We start from the raw sequence: 23726 nt of genomic DNA on the forward strand, positions 1-23726 counted from the left end.
GAACTTTAAGAATAAATTTAAAAGTAGAAATGTAGTCCTAGATTACACAATTCAAGTTAATTTAATGGGCTGACTTAGAAACCTACACCAGTGTTACACTAACTAGACAGCCAGAATGCACAGCCACTGCTAAGATTAACAGCTGGAGAACAAAATAGCAAACATGTGCTTCACTAGCAAAATCATGCTCTGCCTAACCTTTTCGTTTCAACAGTTTAAATGCTGTCATTCACTGACTTCATTTACATCCTGGCGAGGGAATGCATGAGGAAATAAGAGATTTCACGAAAGATTGACAAATTAAAATAACTGTTAGTAAAACTAAATAGGATTCTAGACACTTCGTAATCTGAAGTTAAATTCTTTTAATTAACACAGAGTTTGTTGTGTCACACCTTTTTTTTTTAATTAAATCATGCCTCAAAAATCTGTTTCATTTAAATTAACATTTTATCACTGTCTTATTACTTTCAAAATGACATAGTAAAAGGAATTTTATAGCATTTCTCATTCTTTAACAGACAGTATTCTTGAGAAAGTTCAGATTTATAAATAATTCTTAGCACTGAAAGTTGCTTCTTATGCATTGCCTTGTTTTTTAAGAGTAGTAGTTGTAGTGTAGTGTTTCTTTAAAAGGCTGCTGTAACCATCCATTTGTGATCCTAAGGTATGTCATCATCTCTCATAGCACTTATTTTGTGCATCTCATTGGAGACGAGTCGGATTAGCCGTTTTTCACGAAGCGAACAATTCTAAATAGAAATGGTGCAGGGAAAAAAAATTAGGCCACACAAACCACCTGCTTCAGTTATTGTTCCATGGATACAAGGCAAGCTTGGCGGCAGAAAATGACCCCTGAAGTTCTTATTTTAAAGTAACAGACTATAGTTTCCCTAGTATCTCTGCAGAGTTTTAAATTAATATGAAAAGTAGCATATCCCATCCACAGGTTTATTTGTTGATAATATGGATTCTACTTTTCTTGTAAGAGAAAAGGAAGTTATATATATCATGATGGTTTTCTGATGGTATTTCCAGAACTGAATTTGCCCACCAGCGGCCGAGCGGTAAAGTCGCTGAACACTGGTAGTTCGGTCCGAGGTTCGAATCCCGTGAACGGGCTGGCTGCATGGTCGTTTTTGTGGTTTTCCCCATGTGTAATGTGTATACGAGCCAGTTTCCCTTAGAAAGTCCTCCACGAAGGCATCCCTTCCCTTAGGCAGATAGCCCTCGTGTGCTTTGCCATAATTAAATACACACCACACACCAGAACTGAATTCACCTACCTCTTGTAATTATTTAAGTATTTTATCTTGTATTTACTAAGTATGTCTTTTGATTCAGGTATTATGTTCATTTCTAATAGCTTTTTTTTTTTTTTTTTTGTGTGTGTGTGTGTGTGTGTGTGTGTGAGACGAGGTGGCCCACTTATTAGGTGTCTTCATTGTAGAGTGATGATCACTTCTAGCGTGTTAGGGTAGAAGTCAGCTGAGGGCCTGCCATTGGAAGGGGGACATTTATGAACAAGGTGAAGCATTTTTAAAGGCTTTATCAATGACCATGGGAAAAAATGCTTTTTCAGTGGCAATTGATTTCAAATAATTGAGGCCCTGATAAAGCAGAGACTCTGAAGATTGAACTTTCAGAGGCTAATATAAGTAAGAGTAAAAAAAAAAAAAAAAAAAAAAAAAAGCCACTAGTTTGTTAAAAATGGCAAATAGAAAAAAAGATAAGCAAAATGTTGAAATCAAATGCATTGCTACTGCAGATAATTAGAAAATCAAAGAAAGAAAGGGAATTATTATATTCAGTTTTGAAAGTGAACGGGATGGCTGGATTAATCGAATTCATAACAGATAAAATCTGCATTAAATGAGCTTTATTACTGTTAAAAAGTGTGGAAGTATATAGTACAAAGTCCGTAATCCGCAATGATCTATAATCCGGACCTCAAAGCCACAATTTTTTTTTTGTATGCTTTATGCTTGTGCATAATGCATTTACGCATGCACATGCACGTTGGGAGGATGTGTCTTTAGGTATGTTAAAAAATGCTTGGCATAATTTATGGCCAGCTACCATATTTCATGGTGAGGACCATGAAGATGATAGCCGCGAATATGAAGGTTTTTGGACATCACAAACTAAAGGTGAAATTTTCCAGTTATTGGATTTTGTAAAGAAATATGGAGAAGTGGTAATAAGTGAAGATGATATAACAGAAGTTTTTCATTGGGATGACAATGCCCCAATCATTAATCAACTCCTTAACTGCTGCAAACGTATATATACGCCTTGCTCAGCCAATGCGTTAACTGCCTCGGGCGTATATATACGTCCTTTCAAACTACTATCATTTAGTTTGCGCTGCTACCCGTAAAATTATTTGCAAAGCTTTGGAATGCAACACCACAATGACTTTGACAAAGTATGCGAAGGAGGATACTATTTCAGAGAAGTGTGAGGAGAAATTGGAGAGAGGGGTGTGTCTAAAGCGAGGAAAGTAATGACTGCGCGGTATTAGCTGGTGTTGTTTGAGTAAAACATATTTTTTTAAATTCTTGTCCTCCTTTTTCATTTACTTTTTGTAGTAAGTTCCAGGAATAAAGAAAGCTATAACGGATGTTTCAAACACATTTATCTTTTTTGAATTATTTTTTGATGAACCGCTCGTGCTTCATATTGTTACTGAAACTTACTGTTTTGTAGATGAGTATATGAACCAACACCTTGCAAATGAAAAGTCAAGAACAAAATCATGGCATTCAACCAGTTCAGAAGAAATACAGTTAAAAGTCTTTAATCCGGACTCGTCGGGACTTCGGCGATTCTGGATTATCGATTTTTCCGGATTATAGATCACTAGTTTAAATCTGGTAAGATGGCATGCAGAAATAATAAAATTAAAAATATGAAACCATAATTTATGAAATAAAGAACGATTACGATCTAAAGGGTATCAGAATTTACAAAAAAAAAAAAAAAAAAAGCTTAATATTTATTTGTTTACTTTATGAAACATTTCTTTCAATGTATGCTGTTTAAGATGCTTCCACAAAAAGTTCCTTTTTCTTGTGCCATATATAATGGACTTTCCAATGACATGCTCCTCGCATTCAATGTAAGTTGTTTAAGTTGCTTCGTTTTATGTGATAATACTTTCTCTTTAATTCTATAAACGGACATAATTTCTTGTTCAGTTCCAAAGTTCCACTGTTCAAGTCCTATAATTGCTGTGTCGAGAATACCGACTAATTTGTCAATCGAAATTTTTTCGTTTTCAATAACCTCTGTGTCACGTTCTTCACTATCGGAAGCGAATTATAATTAGGAGGAATTTGATTTAAATCATATCAAAGACGGAGTACATCGAGATGAAATACTATATTTAGAAAGGAGTTATAAGTGGAATGAAATAAAAATATCTGTCCTGAAGATAAGGATATTGCTGACACATCAACTTCCAATTCATTGCGCGCCGCGACGTTCTCCCCTCCCAAAGCAGCATGAAGTTGATAAACAGATTTCGGAATGGTTAGAGAAACAAAGGATATGCCTTCATCCATTTCTTGCAGTAATTCCACTTTTTTTTAATGGACTTCGAAACATGCTTTCGCTTTGTAGATCCTTCGGCAGCTCCAGCATCGGAAATTCTATTTGACATAATCGAAAGTTCAAACTTACTTTTATAAAATTACTCTAACAATCTTCAAAAAATAATAATCTGGATCCAATTCGAAGATTAAGGAACAATGCAATCTGCAACATTAACTGAAATAGATAATTTTATCTTAGCTTATGCCATCCATTATACATTAAATGCGCATGCGTAAAAGTATTATGCGCATGTGTGAATGCATTATGCGTTGACGCATGCACAGAAAGTTTGTAGATTGGAGGTCCGGATTATAGATCATTCCGGATTATGGGTGTCCGGATTAACGACTTTTGACTGTATATGTTTTTTTAGGCATACTGATTTCACAAGGTATAACACTGAAACCTGATATTACACTTTACTGGTCTAAAAATGAATTGATTGAAACTCCATTTCAGAGATATTTTTTTAATTATAAAAACATCATTTTTATTATACTTACATCTTTTTATTATACTTTTACTCAAATCATTAAATTTTGTGCATTCATTTTTTTTCTTTTATTCTTTATTTTGTGAAAGTAAACAGTTTTTAGAAAGTAAAACTTGCACTTATTTTCTCCCTAATACATCACATAACTATGCGCGCCTGTCTGAAAAACTGTGGTACTGGGAATTGAATCTTGTACGTTTTCTACAGCAGTTAAGGGGTTAATGGACGGTGAAATCTGTAGTATGGTTCTAGATCCAGAAAATACCGCTTCCGATAGTGAAGAAAGTGACAGAAAGATGAGAAACGAAAAAACGTGACAAAATGAAAAAATTTCGATTGACAAGTTAGTCAGTATTCTCGACACAGCAATTAAAGGACTTGAAAAGTGGAACTTTGTAACTGAACAAGAAATTATGTCTGTTTATAGAATTAAAGAGAAAGTATTAGCACAAAAAATGAAGCAACTTAAACATGTTACATTGAAAGAAATGTTTAATAAAATAAACAAATAAGTATTAAGCTTTTTTTTTTTTTTTTTTTTTTTTTTTTTTTTGTAAATTTTGATAACCTTTAGATCATAATTGCTCTTTATTTCATAAATTATGGTTTCATATTTTTAATTGTATAATTTCTGCATGCCATCTTACCAGATTTAAATCGATGATCTATAATCCGGAAAAATCGCTAATCGGGAATCGCCGAAGTCCTAACGAGTCCGAATTACAGACTTTGTACTGTTTTACCATAATGAAGCCAGAGCCAAAAAAAGAGTTTTTCAAATAATGTAACCTTAAAGAATGGTGCTTTTATATGTCAGCAGGTACTGAACTAATTCCTCAATTTGATTTTAGTAATTTTTTTAACACTGGGGTCTGTCTTAAAATTTAAGTGAGAGAAAATTACTCTTCAATTTCAGTGTGTGTGAAATGAAACTGTCAAAGTCTGGTTTTAAGGCATTAATACTCCCTCAACTGCAACACTTGTACAAGTGATTTAACATTTAAAGAAACCATAACTGTACAGTGGGAGAATATCGTCAAGTTTATCAATAACTTTGAAAGAACTGATGAAAATCTGGGAACCTAATGTTTTGCTAAAGGATATGATAAAGACTTTAGGACTAATAATTGGTTTGAAATAATAATGTTTGGATTAGACTGAATTTCACATAATGCCTTCTTGTACTTTTGATTAAGATTTGAAATAGATGATTTATTTATTATTAAAATTAACATTGCGAATAATTAAGCTGTGAATTATATATTCCAAAAAATTTGTTAAATTTATAATATTTTTAATGGGAGCAGTGATTAGGGAAGTTGAAGATTTACATGTTTGTGAGAAATTATATTCTAATACTTAGTTCGATTCTGTTTGTTTACCTCTGCATGTTAAATCATGTCATTCTGCTAAATAAAAAAAAAAGGGGGGGGAGGGCTTATTTTTACTAATGTGTATTGTGCTCTCAAAGTCTGCTCTTCAGAGTCTGTGCTTTTTCACAATCTCAATACCTAAAATTGGTTGTTATGGTAGAAGGTTTGGTTTGGTTTATTAGATTATAGCAAAGCACTCAAGGGCTACCTGCCTTAAGAGAGGGATGCCTTCGTTTAAGACTTTCTAAGGGCAACTGGCTCGTATGTACTTTTACACATGGGTAAAACCAAAAAAAAAAAAAAAAAAACTCATGCAGCCAGCCTGTTTGCAGAATTCAAACCTTGGACCAGATTACCAGTGTTCAGCAACTTTACTGCTCTGCTGCTGGTGAGCATTGGCAGAAGGTTTTTTACCACCATCAGTGATAAAGTATTAAAAAATTTTCATCTTGCCATCAAACAAAACCATGGGCTATGAGAAATTACCATAACAACTTTTCGTCATTCCATTTTGTTTTTCTGGCTCTTACAAAATTACTGAGATTCTCCAGAAATTCAACTGTCAAGTAATTTTCTTGTCACTAAAATCCATTTTTAAGTTCTTAAAAATCCTGTCTCTGAGTTTAATTCGTGTGGGATTTATATGTTAGTGTGATTTGACATATCTTACCATGCTAGAAGATTGCTTAAATTTTGCATCAAGGAACATGAATCTTATGTTCTAAAAGGAGGAAGGAACCTTACATAGCTAATCATAACTGAGCACTTATTCATAGCTCTGACTTTGTTTCTGCAAAATTATCCATACAGCTTCAGCTCATGAACTGGATTTCCTTGTAGCCTTTCCCATTAAAAAAAAAAAAAAAAACTCATGTTAATGCTATTAATCTTAACCTAAGTCTTCCTAATAACTAATTTTTCACATTTTATTACTGTTTTCCTTTATATGGGTGCTGCATTCATTTGCACTTTACCCCAGTTGCTTCTTATATAAAATGCTAAAAAAAAAAAAAAAAAAAAAGTCATAAGATGTGGGAGTTGTATTAGATCCACCTCAAAATCAAGAGTTTTTATTCAGAACCTATACCGAACTATGGTAGCCTTTTTGTGTAATGTTAAATTTTACATTGGCCTGTTTCTTCTTCAATTTAAAATCAATCTAACATTGTATTGAATTGAATTTTGCGTAAATTTATGTTTCAAATTTTCATTTTTTTCCACTTTACATATTCTCTATAAATAATAGCTCTTATAAAAGTTATGTGTTGTAAAAATGGGCAATTTAGTTTTATATTAATATTTTTCAAGTAATTTTGCACTTATTTATATAATTTGCCAAACTTAATATAATTAAAAAAAACTGATTATCATTTAAATAGTATTTAAATGTATTCTTCGATATAGTTATTTATTGGCTCAATTTACGTGCATTTAGTTGATATTAAAAATATATGTTGAAATAATAGTCTGTACGTGTTCCGGTTCTTTGCTCAGAAAATAAAGGTATTTGGTTTTATATAATTACTTAACTATCTATGCTTAAACTGAAGATGAAATTTACTTTTTTTTTAGGTACCATTGTTTGAAAAAGAGATATTTTGAATATGGTATGTTTTCTTTATGTATGAGTTTCACATTTATATATTATTTCATTATCAGATTTTTTTTGCATGCATAATAAAAATATTTAAATAAATCAGTACTCTGCTATTATTGGGACCGGGTTTAGAAATGGATGGATGTATGTGTGCTCATGTATGTATGTGTGTATACACATATATGCACATAGACAGCTACACATGAGCATACATACATTGCTGAATCCGGTCCCGATAATAGAAGAGTATTAATAAATCAGTAGTTAAAAATATATTTGGTTTTCTCTCCCACTATATTATTCCTTTAATACAGTTATATATTTATTTGTATTTTTCTCTGGTCATAGTATTGAAAATATAGCAAGTACCTGTTAATTTTTTCCACTTGTATGTTGAGTACCACTTGACATAATATTATTCTCTTGCAACTTGTAAGTGTCGGAGCATATCGTAACATAACTTGATTCTTCTTCAACTCGTATGTCAAGCACAGCTTGATCACACATATATCTGTTATTTATTTAGTGTATGAAATGTACACAATTATTACTATTAGCAAATTTGTTTTTAAATTAAAATTTATTGTAATGAAATTTTTAATTGTTACCCACGGAGGGTTAAGTATCATAGTGCAAGTGATATCTCTCAAGTTCTGCTGTTTAGATCACCATGGCAATATTTTATCTCAAGGGAGAGGGGGGAAGAAAACAGCATACTTCATGTTATTGGGTGAATCTTGAAATATTATATCCTTTCCTGCAGCTAAGCTTTAAAAAATTTCCTTCAGTATGTGTCAGCCATCAACTTAAGTACATAGTTTTAAGTATAAGTATCTTAAGTAAGTTTACAGTATCTTAACATAACTTAAAGAGCCTCTTGCTAACCGGTGTCCGCCGATAACATCGCGGAAAAAACATCGTGGATGAAAACGTCATGGAGAAAACAACGCAAGGTGAAAACGTCGTGCTACAAAACATCGTGGTACAAAACATCGTCGTAGAAAATAAAGCGGTTCAAAAACATCGCAGTTTAAAAACATCGACGTCGAAAATATCGTGGTAAAAAATAAAGTATCTACAAATCATCGCATGACGATAACATCGCAGACATGCTTTTTTCAGGTTTTAATAATTGTAAATGGATATTCCCATAATGATTTGTGAGCGCAAGGTGTAAAGAAGGATAAATTTTACTTTCACATATTTTATTAACTAATAAATTTTTGCTGAAAACGTAAGAAGGAAACTTAAGCATAGAAAATTAAATGTAATTTATAGATTATACTTTTCATGAAATATTACCAGTAAAAACTTTATAAAAATGATTTATTAATGGCCTTTGTTAGTTAACTATGTCTGTTTAAAATTCTATTAAGTGCTATAAGTTGCATTAATTTTTTATGCTTAAGTTTCCTTTTTATTTTCTCAGCAAAAATTTATTAATTAATAAAAAATATGAAAGTAAAAATTATCCTTCTTTCCATCTTGCGCTCACAAATCATTATGGGACTATCCATTTACACTTATTAAAGCATGCCTGAAAAAAGCATGTCTGCGATGTTATCGTCATGCAATGATTTGTAGATACTTTATTTTTTACCACGATATTTTCAACGACGATGTTTTTACACTGCGATGTTTTTGAACCGCTTTATTTTCGACGACGATGTTTTAGAACTGCGATGTTTTCTCCCACGATGTTTTGTAGCACAACGTTTTCGCCTTGCGTTGTTTTCTCCGCGACATTTTCGTCTGCGATGTTTTTGCCGCGATGTTTTCGACTGTAACCTGCTAACCTATGCCCCTGAAGCTTTCGCCATATTATTTAGATAGGTTTACCATAGTTTAGGAAAGATAATCCATAACATGCTATGAAAAGTTAATTTCAGTACTTAAAAATGCCCGTGATAAATAGATTTAAACCATTCTTATAAGTTTAATTAAATTTCAAAGTTTTAAAAAATTATGTGTACTAGACACAGTGATAAATTACTGTTCATGCTGTTACAAAATAAACATTGATAATGAATCTAGTACTGTACAAGATTTCAGAATTTAGATTTTAGGTCATTAATTTAGTTTTCAGATTTTAAGTCATAAAATTAAAGTTATGGAATGATTGTCAATGAAATAATGAAGTAAGGTATTTCCAAAGTTTAAGAATTAAGCTCTAGTTGAACTCTTAGAACTTATTGGCTACATTACTGGCCAAGTCTTAAATGTTTATGCAACTATCCAATGATATATATAGCTTAGTCCTGTTTCAGTTGTTTAACTGATGCAGGGGTAATTTTTGTAGCTTTGCTTTTGCAATTATAGAAGGTTTGGAGAGTAATCATTCTCTTTTTGTGGTAACGGGCTGTCAAAATTTTAGAGATTGTTTAAAGTCTGTGAGGAGTATTGTATTTCCATATCTTTTTCACATTTAAAAGAACTCTTTATGGGGTATTCAATTTGAGAGTTTAACCATACTACAAATTAATGGGTGGAGGAAACGCTGAAATATTTCTTTGAGGATGACTTAATTTAGAGATAAATGTATTGAGTTAAATGGGAATAAAGTTGAGAAACTGCATTGTAATAGTGATGGAAATTGATAAAATAATAATAATTAAAAAAAATTAAAATAAAATAAAAAATAAAATAAAAAAATTGTATCTAAATTCCTAGAACTTTGGAAACGTCTCTCATGTTTATGACCTTATAGCAGACAAAATTTACAAAAAGAGCTCAATCTGTACATTTGTTTTGTTTTATTATTATTATTATTTGTTGAGCAGTTTTGTTTTTTGAATTAAAACTTCAGTTTTATAAAAAGACAATTTCTTATTCAGGCACAAAACTATTATTCAGGTCGCCATGTCAAGCATTACCTGTATATAGTCAACTGAAATCTCTTCATTCTGAACAATCATTTTATTGTTTTTTCATTATCGGTGACAATATTTTCTGGATTTTGAAATCGTGCTACAGATTTTCACTGTTTGTTGATTGATAATTTGGGTTTTGTGTAATCGCAATTAAGACATAATTATATCATCATCATTTAGTATTTCTTCACATGTTCAATTAGTTGGGCTCTTGGTACTTTTATCATTTGGCATATTTCCTTGCTTGGAGGAATCATCAGTTGATTTGGCTTCTTTCCTGAACCAAACACATTTTTCATCTAATTATAGTTTTTTTCTCAGTTATTTTTTTAAATTGAAGTAGATTTTTACAATTTGGCATTTTTCAAGAAATGAACAAGCAGCTGTCTTTTTTCTTTAATAAAAGGGGTAAAAGGAGATTGGGATTGAATAACTATGTGATGAAATTAAAATGTGACTCGATGATGAAATGGTGATATTTTATGGGCTTGCCAATGTGCCACTCAACGGTCAATCAAAAGCCATTTCATTGTTTTTGACTGGCTGATGAGTGGCACATGGTCACTGGAGTGTAAAACTTCAGTTACTACATCTTTATTTAGCATTGTATCACTATTCTGTTAATAAAAAATTTTTGTTTTTAGCTCATGATATTAAATAATCTTCAGATTTGTGGCATCAAGGGTGATCTTACTGCTGTACTGATTTTAAAAAGGTTACTTTATACTTAAAAAATTCTAATATCTATTGCCTATGGAGGTATAGTTTGGAATAAACAGTAAACCGAAGATATTATTTAGTACTGAAACTTTAATTGTGATAAAATAATAATAAAGTTAAAGAAGAGTGCAATTTGCAGTGCTAACTCAGCTTAAGTTCATCAGAATCTAATTCTTTCTTCCTTTTATATAAACAAAAGAAATCAGTTCTTGCAACATTCCACTCTAAACATAGTTCATTGGACTTCAGTTATTGTGCATGGGCTTATTTAAGATAGAAAAATGCTGCCTCTCTATGATCATTCAAGGCCCAAAAAATGAAAAAGTGGTTTGCTAATGGAAATAAGATTAGTTTCTTTTCATGGATTCACTAGCCAGCAGGTGTTTAAAGAGGGGGGGGGAAATGCAAGAGGATTTGATACTGTTGCAGATAATGATATTTCTCAGTAAGAGAAATCTTGGCTAATCAGGAGAAAAATCTTTCTTGCTTGTTCTTGAATATCGTACTCTTTGTTCCTTCACTATCTGAGAAAAAGAAAATTTCTCAAAAAAAAAAAAAAAAAAGAGAGGTTATTGGAGGTCGGTCATCGGACTTTGCACTATGTATCAAATTTTAAAATGTGTAATATGAATATAACATGCATGAATTTAAATGAAATTTAAGGTAAATAATATCTAGAATTTTTTTTCTTGCTACCTTCTGTATATGTTTTAAACATTTATTTCCTATATAAATAATCAGAAATAGTTTGTTTTTTGTGTAGCTAGATTATTTTAAAACATATTTTTTTTTAGTTTAAGTTTTTTTCCCCTTTAAAAATGGCGTCAATAGCATTTGCAATACTTTTTATGTTATTCTAGTTGATGTGGCATTAACTTAGTGCATGCGGGGGAAAAAAGCTTTGCTTATATAACTATAATAACTATATGGACAATCTACAATGAGCTCAGTGCTACTAATAATAACAATAATATTGTGTTAAAGCTATTTTAGAAAAAATAAGATGCAAGTAAAGTGATTTTCAGCTATGAAAAATACAGAACATGAAGCATAAATAACATCTGAAACAAACTAGAATCAGCCAAATAAATGACTGATATCATAAAAAACTCCATCATTTTATACATCCTTGTATTTAAGAAAAACTGGACATTTGACATGCACAGGTTTCAATTTATTGAAAGGAAACCATTTTACATGATCTAATCTTATGTTCAAGTTGATTTGACCAATTTATTAGTTTGAGAATTTAGATAATGTAAAGAGGCTGCAAATTACTTTGCCTGATTGTAAATTCTTCCACTGAATGTTAGAGAGTTTTATTTTATACAACATTTAACTTAGTTAATGTTTTCTGTTATATTTTATTTAGTTTTTGCATGTACTTCATTTTTAAAAGTATGTATGGTAGCTTAATTTAACTAATATATAGGGTTATCAGTGAATAAGCCCTGATTTCAAAATTAAATATCTCTACAACAAAGATCGATAGAATTATGTGGTAAACTGTACGTTCATTAGCAAAACTGTAAAAATGGTGTACAAAAGTTTAGAAAATTTAGTTACGAAAATCGTTAACAGATGGCGTTCTACACTGAAAACTCTTTCTCTGAAAAGAGTAAAAAAAAAAAAAAAAAAAAAAAAAAAAAAACAAAGTGAAGCAGTTTTTGCAGTCAAAATACAATTTTTTCAAAATGTAATGTTCACCATTCGAAAGAATGAGGTGGTGTAAACGAACAATGAAATTTGACATCACATCTTGTAGTGTCTCAACGGAAATGGAATCACATGCAACACCAATCAACGATTCAAGCTCATCTAGAGTAGTGGGATTGTTTCAATAGACAGTGTCTTTCCATGCGCCCCACAGAAAGAAGTCACAAGGACTCAGATCAGGAGAATATGGAGGCCAAGCTATTCCTGTGTCAGTAAATTGCGGATAATCTAATGCAATTACTCTATTTCCAAAGTATTCATGAAGAAAGCAAAAAAATTTATCTGTTCAATGTGGTCGAGCCCCATCTTGAATGAACAGCCAATACCTGGTTGATCCTCCAACGCTTGTTGAGTGCTGACAAATTGTTTCAAAATTGTAACGTAACATTCAGTTTGTTTCTTGTACAAAAAATGGTCCGATAATGCCTCTGGCGCATACCGCAGCCCATGCAGTAACGTTAGGCGAATGCAGTGCTTTCTCTTCACACAAATAAGGATTTTTGGTACCCCAAAATCTCCAGTTTTTTTTTTTTTTTTTTTTTTATTAACGATTCCATTTAAATGAAAATTTGCCTCATCTGTGAACGAGATGCAGCTCACATCAAATCTGTCGTTGTCGACCATTGTTAGAATCTGATTTGCAAAGTCAACTCTTTGTTGCACAGCTTTCATGGGTATGGCCTGATGACCAGATTTTGTATGGAAACAGCCGTAGCTATTTTTAAATATTTTTTGCGTGCTCATGTACTTCAAACCTGTATCTGATGCCATCCGTCAGATGCTTTTCGTAGGATTTTGCTGAACAATTCCAGAAACTTTGGCTGCATTTTCAGGAATGACTACACTTTGCCTAGGCCCAACATTTCCCTTTCTATCATAAGCCACACTGCCAGTCCGTTCAAATTTCGCGAAGAGCATGCGAATAGTTTTCGCATCGGGTCCAACTGGAACATTGAATTGGATTTGAAAACTGCGGCGTGTTGCCGTAGGATTGCGTTTTAATCGGTGAAATTTCAGACCCCCCCCCAAAAAAAACCCACGTTGTTCAATGGAATACATTATTTCACTTTCTACGCTAGCCTTTTTTCACTAACCAACAGTCGTACTGATCACTTTCGAATTCAAAGCACATTTTTAAAGGCTATTGATATGTCGTTGCGATTAGAGCGCCATCTGTTAACAATTTTCGTAACTAAATTTTCTAAACTTCTGTATAGCATTATTACAGTTTTGCTAATAAACGTACAGTTTACCGCATAATTCTATCGGTCTTAGTTGTAGAGATATTTATTTAATTTTAAAATCAAGGCTTTTTCGCTGATCACCCTGTATTTACATTTTGTGTTCATAAACTGTCTGTATTAAAACTTTTTTTCTGATTTGAAAATTGATTTTTCTAGCCTCAAACACCACAATTATCACCTCAGGAAGAGCAAGAAAAGCTTTTAGATGAAGCTGTAAGTGTTGTGAAACTTCAGGCATTTCAAATGAAACGGTGTCTTGATAAGACAAAATTGATGGAGGCTTTAAAACATGCTTCAAATATGTTGGGAGAGTTACGTACATCTTTGCTGAGTCCAAAAAGTTACTATGAACTATGTATCCTTTATTTTTTGAGTATTTAAAAAAATTTGTTGGATGGAATATTGCTAATTGTGTTTTAAAGCATTCATTTGGCATTTCCAAAATTGGAAATACTAATGTTTTATAAATTAGCCCAGAACTGGTGTTATTATTTTTACTATACAAAGAAAATTTTGTCTTGTCAAATAAGAAGTGTTGCCACTCCATTTGGCATAATCTTTTGATTTTGTACCATACATATGTACTAGTATTTCTCAATACTAAAGAAATTATTTCAGTTTTCGAGTGCATGTTTCACACATGAAAGAAAGCTGAAATGTAAAAAAAAAAAAAAAAAAAAAAAAAAAAAAAATCAGATTTTTTTTTCTTGTTTCTTGTCTCAACAGTTAGACACTTATGAATTTGTTGCCAAGAGATAGTGAAACCCATCAATCAGTTTACTGTCTTATTAAAAACATTCTTCAAGGTGCTGTACAGAGATTAGGTTGACATTGTATCTGCGAAAAAGGAAAATGACAGTTATAACTACTAAGTCTTAAAGTGCTATCACATACGATATTTGTTGCCAAAACATAATGTTAGACGGAACAATTCTGAGAATTGTGCTTCCATGAAATCGGGTTACCCTCTTCACTAGGTAAATAGGCTGAAAGCCAAACAAGAAACTGTTATCACTCAGACTGCCGAAAGTGACGTTTCCTTTCAAGTGACAATTGCTTTTCTGTGTTGTATTTTGTATTGCTCACACTCTTTTCATTTTAAACTTTATTGTTAGTTATGAAAAATAATAGAAAGGTGATGGCTATTAAGTAAATCACTTTTATCTCAACTTTGGCAATTCTAAAAGCTAAAGAGAAGTCATATTCATATATTCATAATGATCTGTTGTATATATTTGATTTTATTATTGTAAATTGTTATTTTTGTATCCATATATGTATTTAATAACTTTTACGTACATGATATAATGCTATTTACTGATATTTGTTTTGCGATAGTCAAAAATTTTTATTTTATCCAAAAATGTTAAATATTTCATAAAGGCTACTTGCCCTTTTTTTTTTTTTTTTTTTTTTGTTGTTGTTGTTTAAATTCCCAAGTATAGTTACAAATGCAAAGGTTGTGTGTAAGTGGGCGAATTTTAATGATGAGTGTAATGCACAAAATGCACTTAAATTAGTTTTCAACTGTGTATTCCATATCTATGATAATGTGCAAAGAACTGATGACTACAGTTGCTGACAGTTATGAGATCGTTATATGAATTAACTTCAAATAAACTTTTTGGCAATTTTAATCATTATACTAATTTCTTTTCATATAACTTTTAATTCCAATACTTTCTTCTGGGTGGAAAATTTTTTTTTTGGATGATGAGAGTAATTACCGTATTTGCCGGCATATAGGACACGCTTTGTTTCTTTGAAAATAGATCTGAAAGATGGGGTGTGTCTTATATGTCGATACTCAATTTATTTGAAGTTGTGTAATGTTTTTTTCCTTGTTTCCTTGCAAAGTGAATATTTCAGTTACTTCAGTGAATGCGCATGCTCTGTCATCGACGATCATAGCTGGGTTTGTTTAAATTTGTGAATGACTGTTAAGTGTGTGAAATTTCTATTGTTCAATTTTCTTAAATTTGTTGGAAAGTTATGGCCCCCAAACAAGTTAGCAGTGCTATAACATAGCATACAAGCTACGTGTGATAGCGTATGCTAAAAAACATGGAAACAGGACTGCAGAGAGACATTTTGGGTCATTCCTAACTGAGAAAATGGCAAGAATTTGGCGGAATCAGGAAGAGGTAGTAATGCACTGGATGGTACAGAGGACAATTTGTTGTAAGAGGACTTGGATGATGATTTTGAAGAGGTTTCAAGTGACTCTTCATTCAGCTCTGGAGATGAGTGTCTTGGTTTTGATGAAGAAGATTAAAAAGTGTTTTTTTCCAGATAAATTTTATATTTGCTGAAAGTATTACTTTGTATTTGTATTACTTTATATTTAAAATACTGTAAATTCATTATAATGGTCAGTAATGAAGTTTTAGTTTTCAAAAATGTGTATAAAAAACGAAGTGCGTCTTATACGCTGGCAAATACGGTATTTATTATTCATGCAGGTGCATGATTTAAATTGGATGTATCAGCCTTATTCATTTCAGATTCAGTTTTAGTGACTGACAAAGCTGGCTATGTAAAACTTTGCGGTTTCAGCATACATAGTATTGAATTCAATACCACTCAGTTCCCATTAGTTCTTCCCCTCAAACATTCTTAAAGCTTCAAGTGCTTTACCAAACCTAAATCCTTGCAGTCAATGTTTGCTCCCAAACTTACTTGCAGTCTTTTTTGGTCAGATGTAATTTTTGTGGTCTCCTTTTCCTGAATGTAATTTATCAAAGCTTGCTGTCTACTTTTTAGAGGATTTATTTTGAAGTAAATTGCATCTTTTATATTGTCCCCCCCCCAAAAAAAAATAGCTAAAACATAATCATTAGCAACTCTGCGTTTTACAGTGTGTCAGCACCATATCCAAGCATGATGCCTCCAAAAATATACGTATCGTTGATAAAAGTATATTTTATTGTATCCCTTGGCGATTTTTTGCGGTACATGGGTACCAAGTTTGTGCAATTCTTTGACTTGTTATTTTGGCTTGCGTAGAGGCGATTTTTGCGGCAAAAAACAGCGCTGCACAAAGTCAAAATAATGACAAAGAGTTGCATAAACTCGATATACATGCACACATCAACCTATTTTCACTTAAAAAAAAAAAAAACTTCCAAAATTGCACAAAAATGGTATTGCGTACTCCCTTGACTTTATCCATGTACACATTGACTTATTTTCACTTAAAAAAAACATCAGAGAATTGCACAAACTAGGTCCTTGAGTATGTCCATGTACACATCGTTATATTTTCACTTAAAAAGTCAAAGGAGCACCCAATTCTACAGCAGAGGCAAACAAAAAATACATAATCTCGATAAAATGCATTTTAAACCAAACAATAAAATAACATAAAAAAGGAAAAACATGTTATGTATTTAAGCACTAGGCAAAGCAAGTATCCACCTACCTTACTTAGAAATTCCTTCGTGTTCAGTCTGTGGCACACAAAATTCCTTAACAGAATCCAAAAACTTCCTAAAATTATTTGAACTCGAATCCACATATTGGCATTGCCACATAAATTCACAAAAATATCATACGTAATTCCGGACTGTCCGGAAAATGGCTACTAAGTAAACCTTCATTTACACACCAGTCAATGAATGCACTTTTCCCCTTTCGTTCCAAATTGTACAGAAAATTCATATTAATCTTACTACATTTAGCCATTCTACCGTGTAAGCAATGAAACAAGCAATGCATTTCCTAACAACACACACCACAAAAGCCCTTACAAAACATCCCATGATTCAAAATTTCCTGAAATAATGCAAACGATTACATCATAATAGTGTTTCCATAACATTCAACTACTCAGGTTACCATAAATGAAACAACAACTTGGCGATAAATGAAACAAGAACTTCGCAATAATACAAGGGGTACCCTAAAGTCAACTCTAACCGTATTATTTTAGTGAAATAAGGGTATGATATTTTTTGCACTTTATGGAAATTATATGAACAAAAATAGCTGAAGATGTCCATGCTTTATTGCATTACTCACACATTATTGTTACAAAAATTATACAAAAAAAAAAAAAAAAAGCTATAGATAATGTCGACATTTTGTTGTATTTTACACACATTATTTTTACAAAAAGTATATGCATCCAAATATACTAAAAATAAAACAAAACTACCAGCATCATAGTATTTTTCTGCATTAATTTTATAAATATTATACGAGTTCTAAAATGATCGAAAATAAAATTTATGAGTTCAAAATATCTAGTGATTTTCTGGCATTTCCACGAACATAAAAAAAGAATTATACACACACACACAAAAAAAAGGTCCAACAGCATTTTGATGTGATACCTTAACTATATATATGTTTAATACCTGTAAGAAAACATGTTCATTATAACACAAAGCTACACATACGGTCATGTTGACTGTGTATGCATTTTAAATTTTATTTTACTATTTAAAAAGTATCATAAGGCAATAAAAAATTAAAGAACATTTAAATTAACAAAGTAAACATTTAAATTGAACATAAGTGATAATAAATGTATTACAATTTTGAAACTTTTAGAACATTATTTTAATGATCACGTATGAGGCTAAAATTAAGACCTACAGAATAATTTATTAATTTTCTTATACCAAATTTATCATTTTTTGTTGATATCAGCACCTATATTACCGTATTTGACGGCATATAAGACGCACTTTTTTCCTAAATTTGGTCTCAAAAAAGTTACCTGCGTCTTATACATGAAGGACACAGGTTAACTTTCAGTACTGAATGCTATATTTAGCCTGGATAAAGGTCTAGACGCACATAACTTTTTCTACATCTGCCATAATTATTTTGCGCATGCGTGAAATATCTGTCGCCAAAAAGCGTCGAAGCTGATGTCGAAGTTCGAACAGGTTCATTACGTGTATGGAGTCTTTCCTTCTTTACATAGACTTTCTTTGACTCAGCCGACACACGTGTCAGTGTTGGTGCTACTTTGTTTAAACATGTTGGTATTGGTGCTTAAAACTATTTGTTTAAAAAAAATACCCTGGAAAATATGGCTACAGGAAACAAGAGATTAAGCTATACAATTCAGTATAAACTAGGAGTGTTAAACTATGCCAAAGTGCATGGAACAGAGCAGCAGCAAGGCATTTCGGTCCACCACCTATCAAAAAATGATACGTACTTGGTGACTGCAGGAAGATCAATTGAAGACTGCTAAAAAACAAAAACATAACCTTCAATGCCCAGCTCCATCTTGGCCTGAACTTGAAAATGCCATAAAAATGTGGGTGATAGATAAGAGGAAATCTGGGATAAGTGTTTCAACCAAAATGATAATCAATGAGGCCAAAGGATTTGCAGAAAAACATGGGAATCAGAACTTTTCAGGCATCTGAGGGCTGGTGCTATAGGTTCATGAAAAGGCTTATCAATGCGGAATCAGTAATCCTCTTGACGGAAAAGAAGACGACACATTATTCGAAGAAGGTGATACTAGCGATGGCGGAAACAGTAGTGATGACGATATTCTCGTTTTCACTGATGATGATAGTGAAAAGGATTTTTATGGTTTTGAAAGTCTAATTTCATGATAGGCAACATTTTCCTTGAATCTGTGTTTTTTGTTGTTTCTGCTTTATTTTGTATTATGTTTGATTGCTTGCCATTTATTCATTATTGAAATTTACATGTCATGTTCAAAATAGCTTGCCATTTGTTAATTTTTCTTAATAAAAATATGTTTGGTAATTGCATTTAACGATTGTTTATTTGGCTTTTACGAAACGTGAGAACTAAAAGAAACCACATTTTAAGTTTTTGTGGTATCACGCTGTCACATGGACTGTTGAAACTTTTTTACTTGTGTGTGGCCTTCTAAATAAGGGTGCGTCTTATAATTCGTCAAATACGATAACTCGGAGAATTCGATTTACTACATTTGGTGTAATATTCTTTTTTTTTTTTTTTTTTTTTTTTTTGCGTTAGCAGATGTTGACAATTACATTGGTGCAAAAACTCTCAATGAATCTTCAAAATTTTCATCCAGTCATAAAATATTTTGGAACAAAACTATTGCATAGCTGAGAACTGATCATATATTAAAAATTCTTTAATCTCAGTATTGGAAAGAAACACAGGAAAAGTGTTTTTCATTACGTATGTGCTTTAGACTACGAAATGCATCGTATCATTAATTATTATCATAGTTGGTGCATATTAGGTATGCATGAAAGTAATTGTTTTATTTTTTTAACTTCTTTTTGCAATGTTCTGAGGCAGATTTTTTCCCCACTATGACCCATTTTCAGAAATTCTATATTTTACCCTGAACTTCCTGCAGGTATGCAAAATGAAATGCTTGGAGCTTCCGCGTTGCCTTGAACTTTCCACGATGAAAATAGTTTTTGAGGCATTAAGGAGTACAAGGTGGATATAGTCACTTCTGTTTATGATAAGACTAATTTTATCAGTTATCCCTGTGTAAATATCATTTTTGTTTCATTTAGTCTTCATAAGTGCTAGTGCTTTTTTTCTCTCGCCTTCCTAGTGTGCCTTCGTGGTGTAGTGGTTCTGCACGCTGGGCTGGTATTCTAGAGGTCCACGGTTTGATTCCCGGCAAAGATGATTGCTAATTTTTCATTGTGTCTGCTTCCAAATAATCCTAATGTCTTTATAGTGGCGTCCGAACTAAAAGGGTTGTTGGATGATGATTCTCCGCACCCAGATTTGGCGATTGGGTGCTCTAAAATCCCCAGTCACCCTTTAAAAGGGGGAGAATATAAGGGATTTAAAAGGGGGAGAATATAAGGGAGTTTCAGATATTTATAGTTCTAATATACAGTCTTTTGTAACTTACAGGTTTTTGAAAATTTTGTTGTTAAGCATACATTGCTGTATTCAGAATATGTATGGCAAGGATATTATCTTGTTTTTAGCTGCACCTCCTTGAGGAAACCATACATCAAGCAGTGAAAAGAGATGTTTTTCCAAGATCTTGTATTTTTGTGCCATTTGCCATTGCTACTATTTCGATGAGTCTGACACCATAAAAAGATATGTGCTCTAAATCATTAAAGATGGTGGTTGTTTATCATAGTTAAAATGCAGCCTTCTTTGTTTGCTTTTCCTTCCCTCTTATGAACACGTTGAACTCCATCATTAATTATTTTGACTGACATCTCATTGTAAAAAGCAATGTTTTGGTAAAAAGTATCAAGAATACAAAAGAAATGTTTCTTAATTAAGAAGCAACTGAGTAAAAGGATTTAAAAAATGCTCAGAATTAGTTTGAGCATAAAAAATAATAAAATTTGGAGTAAATTTCTTCTTCTAATTTCGGATTTTGGATAAACATCCTGAGAAACCCTTTTGGCATACATTTTGGCTCATAAAAATAATTTTTCTTAAATCATAGAAAGTTTTCTGTACGGTCTGCAAGCTTTTAATCCAGCTCTCAGAAAAGTCTTCTTTGTGCTGGCCATGTATCATGAACTTATCACAACCATTTTAATTGTGTGGATGATAATCGATGGTTTTTCTGATGCATTTTTTTGAGTCTGCTGTCTTCTCATTTAGAGGATGTTTTTTTATTCCCACCTTTGTTTACAAGTTTTGGTGACATAAAAGAATTATGTGACCATATTTTTATCCAACCGCATTTTTCAGTTGTACAGTTGGATGCTAGGCCTAATAGTTCTGGATATTTGGAGTTCTGGTATACAGTCTTTTTCAACTTCTAGGTTTCTGAAAATTTTAGTGCTAAGAATACAGTGCTTTATTCAGAATGACAGATTTTTTTTTTTAAACAATACAACCTAAAGTGAAAATTTTATGTTTTATCAACATCTTTTTGATTCAGATCATTATTTTTTTTAATAACACTTCAATTTATCTTCTTAATTTCCCTTATATTTTATAGATATTTTTGAAAAATTAAAATTGTAAATGTGTAGAAGTTCTATGTAAAATTTTTAAAAAATGATATTTTGTTGATATTTGCCTTGTAATAATAATAAAAAAAATCCAGCCTGCTGAGGAAAGGCCAGGAAATTGAAATATAGTAAATGTGACATAAAAAATAACCAGACTGTCATGATGACAAATTTTGGATTTCCCTTGCTGTTAGCCATAATCTATCAGATTTATAAACTTCGTTCTTAGTGCAGTATGGTATTCGAAAATATTTTCAAAAGTATTTCATTTTCAATGCACTGAAATTTTCATAATAGATAAAATCAGGCTGTTGAATGGGATGTTACTTCTACACTGGAAAGTTATTTTAATGATCTAACATCTACATGAATGTAAAGTTTTTTAACATAACAGTTCCTAAGCATAGTTTAAAATTTTCACATTCTGCTTAGAAAATATATTTATAGCTATTAATTTCCTATGTCATAAAAATAGATAGCAATGCAGAGGGTTGTAAAAATCTTTCAATTATTGGACGGCCACTGTATAAATGAAAACAGCCTTGATGACAATTTCAGAAGGATGTGAAACTATGATTTCAGACTTTGGGGGGAAAAAAATGAACTGAATTTTCAGGCAGTGAAGATAAAATTTACTTGTATATTTAAGAATAGTAAAAGAATTCTGATAGATGTACATCCTTCAAAATCGCATATTATTAGCAGAATTAGAATGGGTAGTATTTGCACTAGATATTTTTATGGAAAGTATATAATTCAAGATGCTATTTATTTCCTAGAAATATTGTAAATTTTTATAAGGAAAAAATTAAGCGTTAAAAAATTATAATATTATAAATAATAGTTAAAAGCTATTATTTATTTTAGTCCTAAGTAAGTATACAGTACGAAGTCCAAGATCCAGACTTGGGACTTCCGCGATTTGAGATTTTTCCAGATTTAGATCATCAGTTTAAATCTATTAAGATGGCATGTAAAAATTTTAAAAATATGAAATTGTGATTTATGAAATAATGAAGCATTTATGATCTAAAGGGTATCAAAATTTACAAAAAAAAAAAAAAAAAAAAAAAAAAACTTAATATTTATTTTTTTACTTTATTAAACATTTCTTGCTTTGGTTTTTATGCTAAGTACTTTCTATTTAATTCTATAGACAGACATAATTTCTTGTTTAGCTAAAAAGTTTGGTAAAAGTTTACAATTGACTGCCCCTTATTTTTTTCAATTCTTTTTTTATGCCAAGATCGGCGCCAGGAAGGCACAATTTCAAGATGGCCGCTACTCAAAACCTAAATAAAATGTCAAAGAATTGAACAAATTCTGTGTCCATGTACAAATCGATCTGTTTTCACTTGAAAAACATCCTAGAATTGCACAAACTAGGCATTGCACACTGCCTTAAATTTGTCCATGTACACATCAATCTATTTTCATTTAAATAAAATTAGGAAGCTAAAACAAAGTTAAAACTATCATGGTAACCAGAAGTGAGGTTTCATTACCAAAATTGAAAAAATATTTGTCGCTAATTGAAGGGGCACCCAATTCTACACTAGAGCCAAAAGTTTTATTGTTCAAGTTCTGTAATTGCTGCGTGGAGAATTTTGACTAGTTGTCAATCAGAATTTTTTCATTTTCATTAACCTCTCTGGCACTTTCATAATTTTTGATAGCTGTATTTTCTGGATCTAGAACCATACTATAATATCTATATTATCACCAAATAAACCTGTGGATGGGATATGCTACTTTTCATATTAATTTAAAACTCTGCAGAGACTACTAGGGAAACTATAGTCTGTTACTTTAAAATAAGAACTTCAGGGGTCATTTTCTGCTGCCAAGCTTGCCTTGTATCCATGGAACAGTAACTGAAGCAGGTGGTTTGTGTGGCCTAATTTTTTTCCCCTGCACCATTTCTATTTAGAATTGTTTGCTTCGTGAAAAACGGCTAATCCGACTCGTCTCCAATGAGATGCACAAAATAAGTGCTATGAGAGATGATGATATACCTTAGGATCACAAATGGATGGTTACAGCAGCCTTTTAAAGAAATACTACACTACAACTACTACTCTTAAAAAACAAGGCAATGCATAAGAAGCAACTTTCAGTGCTAAGAATTATTTATAAATCTGAACTTTCTCAAGAATACTGTCTGTTAAAGAATGAGAAATGCTATAAAATTCCT

General features: G+C 31.8%; 1 protein-coding gene across 3 annotated transcripts in view; it reads left to right on the forward strand.

Moving 5' to 3' along the window:
* Positions 1-23726, forward strand: part of Vps35 (Vacuolar protein sorting 35) — a 199331-nt gene that overhangs the window by 14148 nt on the left and 161457 nt on the right. For 2 of the 3 annotated variants that reach the window (XM_085822305.1, XM_085822303.1), the window contains exons 2-3: positions 7036-7070; positions 13767-13965. In XM_085822305.1, the coding sequence (XP_085678431.1) occupies positions 7068-7070; positions 13767-13965 (202 nt within the window). In that variant the 5' untranslated portion in view covers positions 7036-7067. The remainder of the gene's footprint in view (positions 1-7035; positions 7071-13766; positions 13966-23726) is intronic. The other variant, XM_085822304.1, reaches the window with a different exon arrangement.

This window comes from Stegodyphus dumicola, chromosome 8, assembly GCF_044657685.1.
Source record: "Stegodyphus dumicola isolate Sdum_Otavi_A_Nest chromosome 8, ASM4465768v1".
NCBI lineage: Eukaryota > Metazoa > Arthropoda > Arachnida > Araneae > Eresidae > Stegodyphus > Stegodyphus dumicola.